Genomic DNA, 4938 nt, shown 5'->3' on the forward strand with positions numbered 1-4938 from the left:
ACAGTGCAATGGGAAGCGCCGGTTAAAATTCCATCGAAATAACGGATAATAAAAGTACACAATATTTTATTGAGATGACATGAAAAGGAAAAAAAGATGTAATAAATGACCCCCTCCCAAAACACGTCCATCTATCGCCATACCTACAAAGGACATATAGAGAGCCACCGGTGAAACATCGCAAGAGATTCTTTAGGTTTGTACTCTGCTGCTGTATGACCTGCACCCTACAAAACAAAATCAACTTTAATTTGTAGTTTTTCTAATTCTTTGGGAGAAAGAGCATAGAAAAACTTTTCTTGCCTTCACTGTAGCAAATGTTAGAAAGAATTCATTCTTCTTGTACTTCTCTGTGTATCTACAAAGTACAAAGTTTATTGCAATTTTGAGAATAATACCAAGCAATATATACGCATGTGTGTGTGTGAGAGAGAGAGAGTTCAAGAAATGAAAACCAACCCTGCGACTTGGCCATCAACTTGCCAAGGTCTCCAATCTTCAAAAACAGTCATATTGAGACTACGAATCCATTTTAAAGGACCCATATAAGGTGCAACCATGTCATGATCTCCACTAGAAAGAAAAGAAGCATAGTTAGAAAAAATATATAAATTTCAATAAATGAATAGTTATGTGTTAGGAAAAATATATAAAAATTTATATAAATGTACAGTTACTTTTTTTGTTTAATGATCTACAATGAAATGTAAACCAACAAATACATTTTAGTTGATGGATAAGACTAAACTTAGAACATATTAAGTCACAGTTCCAGTGTTAGAAAGAAACTAATATTACTTATATATTAAAACTTCGAATGCTTTGTTGCTGAAAAGTTTATAATATTGAAGAACACTTTCTACATCTTCTTCATAATATAAGCTGTGGTTGCATCTCGTCCAGTCTGTTACCGTTCCCTGGAGATCAAAATAAAAGATTACCCTAGAGATTTTGATAAAATATACAACTTTTCAATCTTTTGCCATTTAACATACCTTTCTAGTATGAAGAGCAACTTGGACAGTCGGATCATTTGCCCAAACATAAGATGTTAGATAATTTTGAGGCTGTACAAAAGAAATTTGTTCTTGAGAAATTGAGCGTGCTTGGTAAGATAAAAAAAATTGCTAGAAACACGTAGTTTTAAAAAGTAAATTGTAACACTTACTTTATATATATATATATATATATATATATATATATATATATATATATTAATGTTAAAGGATAAGAAAAATAAAATAAGATTCAAAATATTACCTCTTGGATCGATTGAAGGGCATTAAGACATCGCAAATTATTTGGATCAGGATTGTAATATTTTCCATCACAACTAACTTTTGCTGACTGAAATTTTACCAATTAATTCCATGAGATGCAAAACGCTTCATTTTATCATCAAAATGGTTGGAAAAAAAAAATGAATACCTCAAAATATTCATCTGATATAAGTGCCATGCGGTGAGCATATGGAATTCGTTCATTAAAATCAATGTTTGGATCTGTTAGTCCACTGCCGATGATGTATCCCTGTTCCCATTTTGAAGGTACTCAACCGTTAGCATGAAATATTGAGTATTGGCAAATAAAATAAGGAGAAATTCGTATATTTGTGAGAGATAATTAATACTTGGAAGGACATTTGTGGCTCAAGTCCTGCTTTATTTCCTACATTACAATCAAGATTAACAAATTAATCAATCTTAGTTGGTGGACCAAAAAAATCAAATAAAATTTTGTAAGCTTCATTTTTTTTCCTTTTCAATATATATTACCTAGTAATATTTCCATCGCAATCATGGGAACAAGTTTCCCTCCATAAGATTCACCCCCAACATATAGACGATTTTTGATAAACCTTGGGTGTTTCAATAACCACTGCACTATTCTCAATATATTGTTAGTTCACTAACATTGAAAAAAGTTGAGTGAGTGGACAAAGATTGAAATGTGTAAGAACTACTAGTAAGTCTTGCATCAAACTTCATTTATATTTCTTCAATTAGTAATGCCAACCTACCTTCCTAAGAAATGTGTAATTATCTTTTGAAGATTTGGAGTCCGAGGAAGAATAACCTTGTGCAGTGTTGGCATACGAAAATCCGCTACCAACAGGCCAATCTATGAATATAATATTGGCAACCTGAAATTCATGTGACTACATTACAATGGTAGCGAGCTATTAAACACATACATACATGAATTTAAAGATACATGGATTGAAAGATGTTTCTAACCTTGGTCCATGAATATGGATTTCGTAGAATAGATGGTAAGCTTCCATCAAAATCTGCAATATCAAAAGCTAAGGGACCTGCACAAGAAAACACTAGTTGGTGCGAGTATAATAAAAGTTACATTTATCAATTATAAATAAAAATATTTTTCTTTCTTCCTCTGTAAATATTGCTGATTATATATACCAATTTCTAGCAGAGAAACCGTTTATTTCCAGACCAATGTGTAAAAAATTGGACAGCTTAATTGACTGAAATAGTAATTTCAGTCTTTCGGATATATAAACATCGAAATTTAAGTTAAAAATATTCTTAAGAAGAATACACAATTAATGGAAGTGTGTATGCATAGCGGGAATTTTCTCTTTTCTACATATAAGAATCTTTGTGGATCATTATATAACTACACATGTTGATATAAAATTTCATTTTGAGACATGGTGGATAAAGGTTTGATTACACTAGTTAAGATTTCTTGTAATTTCAATCCTTGTAAACTTGGTACCAAAGTTCTTCCCCTAAATAAGTTTAGAAATTGCTTGAAAATTCTAAAATGTTACTCGAAAGGTGTAATGTTTAGAATAACAATCAATGTAGTCTTATCTTTTACAGTTTAAACTAAATCTATTTTTTTATTTTTCTTTGTTACAGGTTCTAGTAAGTTATACATTGTTTTTGAAGTTCCAGACACTAGAGTTAAAGCCAACATTAGTCCAGCAAGATGAAGATTTTGAACATTGATAGTCTCCCTAATTGTTGACTCTTTGACGTGTTGACCATTGTTGATACAAATGCATTTGTAACATACGATTTCTGGTATCTTTTGGTTTAAATGAAGGTTTTAATTTGGCCTTACACCTGGCGTATTTATGGGCATTGGATCTGTATTTTTTGAAACCCATATAAATAGAGCCTTAAACCATATAAATAGAAATTTGTGGTTTCTCCGAAGGATTAATTGTTTACTTGATTTTAATGATTTGGAGCATAATTTATTTTGTAGATGCTCAACGGGTGAGTAACATTTTAGAGTGTGGGAATATCCTGACTTTTTAGTGGATGAAAAATTCTTGTGTTTGATTTTTATAATTTTATGCGAAGGTTTATTTTTGATATTTTTGTTAAACAGTCAATTGAGGACCAACAAGGCATAATCACCAAAAGAAAGATCTAACATTCGCCATCAGCCTAAACTTATTAGGATTGTTCCCTATACAATGTTGTGTCCACTGCAATGGAGACCCCTACCGAAACTCATGAATGAAGCTGCATTAATATTCTTAGATCTTTTTGGAGTCCTAGGATATTAGATCGCACAAGATCTTGTGTGTGTTGTACACTAACTAGGACCACACAACGAAATACTATGAATACACACTCTTTATTATTCAAGTACATTTTACTCTATAAAATTTTCGAGCAACATCAATATTTCGTGATTATTTTGGTCTATCGCTTTTGAACATGTACACTTAAAGAACAAGTTATTAAACTAAGTCTAGAAAAAAATTGAACACTTGTAGTATACACATCTTTTTAGATTATAGAAAAGGGAGTAGAACGTCCTACAAAATTTGTGGACAATAAGTAGATAATAGTTGTGAATGTGATGTTGAAATTAATATTTGATTTTGATTACATATTATAACAAGATTATAATTTTTTTACAGACAAACACAAATATATATATATATATATATAGAGAGAGAGAGAGAGAGAGAGAGAGAGAGAGAGAGGGAGAGAGAGAGAGCACCTATTTCATAAACAAGGCTGGATAACCCAGAGCAACCGGGTCCACCAGTAATCCAAAACAAAAGAGGATCCACATTAGGATTGTCTTCGGATTCAACGAAATAGTAGAATAGTTGCCTTTCATCATTTTCTCCCACAGCTATATATCTAATCAATGATTCAAACAGAAATATTTATAAATAATATAGATTCTTGAATTTAACTTATATTTGATAATTAGATTGGACACAACACTACTAAGCATGGAAAAAATAAAAATCATTTTCAATTGTATTGTTTGCAGAAATAAAGAATGGAAAACTGACCCGGTTTCTAGTTTGATGGGCAGAGTACCCGAATAACCCGGAAGGGCGCCGATAATGGACTGTGATGTTCCATTGTTGAACAGTAGCAGAAGGAGAAATGCATGCAATTGTATCCAATTCATAATAATCTCCCCAAAATTAAACTTCCGAAAAATGTATTTTAATCTGCTTTCAAGATTAATTTGTAAGGACTGGGATTTGGGATTTGAAATTTGAAATTGATGGCAGAGCAGGTGGAAAAATGTGCAGACATTGGATTCGACAAATTTGTATCTAAAGGGACAGAAACAGACCTCCACGTTTCAATCGTAATTACTTTCAAGACATGTAGAATAACTTGTATTCAGATTAAGCAATTGTTAGAATCACATTATTTTCATAAGAATGCATATTCTGTTGATGAAGGTTAAGAAATAAGCAAAAAAAATTGAATTTGTGTGTAATATTATTTTGAACTTTACTATTTGTACACTGATTTTTGTCAAATTACTATTTAAAAATGTATTTTTTTTAAATAATGTAGGTCAAACAAGTCTAAATAAGAATTTTAGTACTTTCCAACATTGTATTTAATTTTGTATTTTCCGCTTCCATAAGTATCATTATCAATCAATATGAGGACTTATTTTGTACCCATAGTAGGC

General features: G+C 31.2%; 1 protein-coding gene across 1 annotated transcript; it reads right to left on the reverse strand.

Moving 5' to 3' along the window:
* Positions 1–246: 246 nt before the first annotated feature.
* LOC111378552 (serine carboxypeptidase-like 18) lies at positions 247–4529 on the reverse strand. Its single transcript, XM_023001786.1, has 12 exons — positions 4295–4529; positions 3991–4136; positions 2238–2314; positions 2021–2143; positions 1776–1878; positions 1631–1668; positions 1429–1530; positions 1261–1347; positions 996–1067; positions 799–917; positions 460–573; positions 247–358 (listed from the first exon to the last, which is right to left on the reverse strand). Exons 1-12 carry the CDS (start codon positions 4414–4416, stop codon positions 247–249), a joined length of 1215 nt encoding a protein of 404 aa, XP_022857554.1. The 5' UTR covers positions 4417–4529.
* Positions 4530–4938: the final 409 nt, after the last annotated feature.

Source organism: Olea europaea, unplaced genomic scaffold (genome assembly GCF_002742605.1).
Source record: "Olea europaea var. sylvestris unplaced genomic scaffold, O_europaea_v1 scaffold1832, whole genome shotgun sequence".
In the NCBI taxonomy this organism is placed as follows: Eukaryota; Viridiplantae; Streptophyta; class Magnoliopsida; order Lamiales; family Oleaceae; genus Olea; species Olea europaea.

Coding starts and splice junctions, on each gene's coding strand:
- LOC111378552 (XM_023001786.1), bottom strand. CDS start 4,416: ATGAATTGGATACAATTGCATGCATTTCTCCTTCTGCTACTGTTCAAC. Junction 918..995: donor TTGCTCTTCATACTAGAAAG/GTATGTTAAATG, acceptor TTTGATCTCCAG/GGAACGGTAACAGACTGGAC. Junction 574..798: donor TTCGAAGTTTTAATATATAA/GTAATATTAGTT, acceptor TTTTCTTTCTAG/TGGAGATCATGACATGGTTG.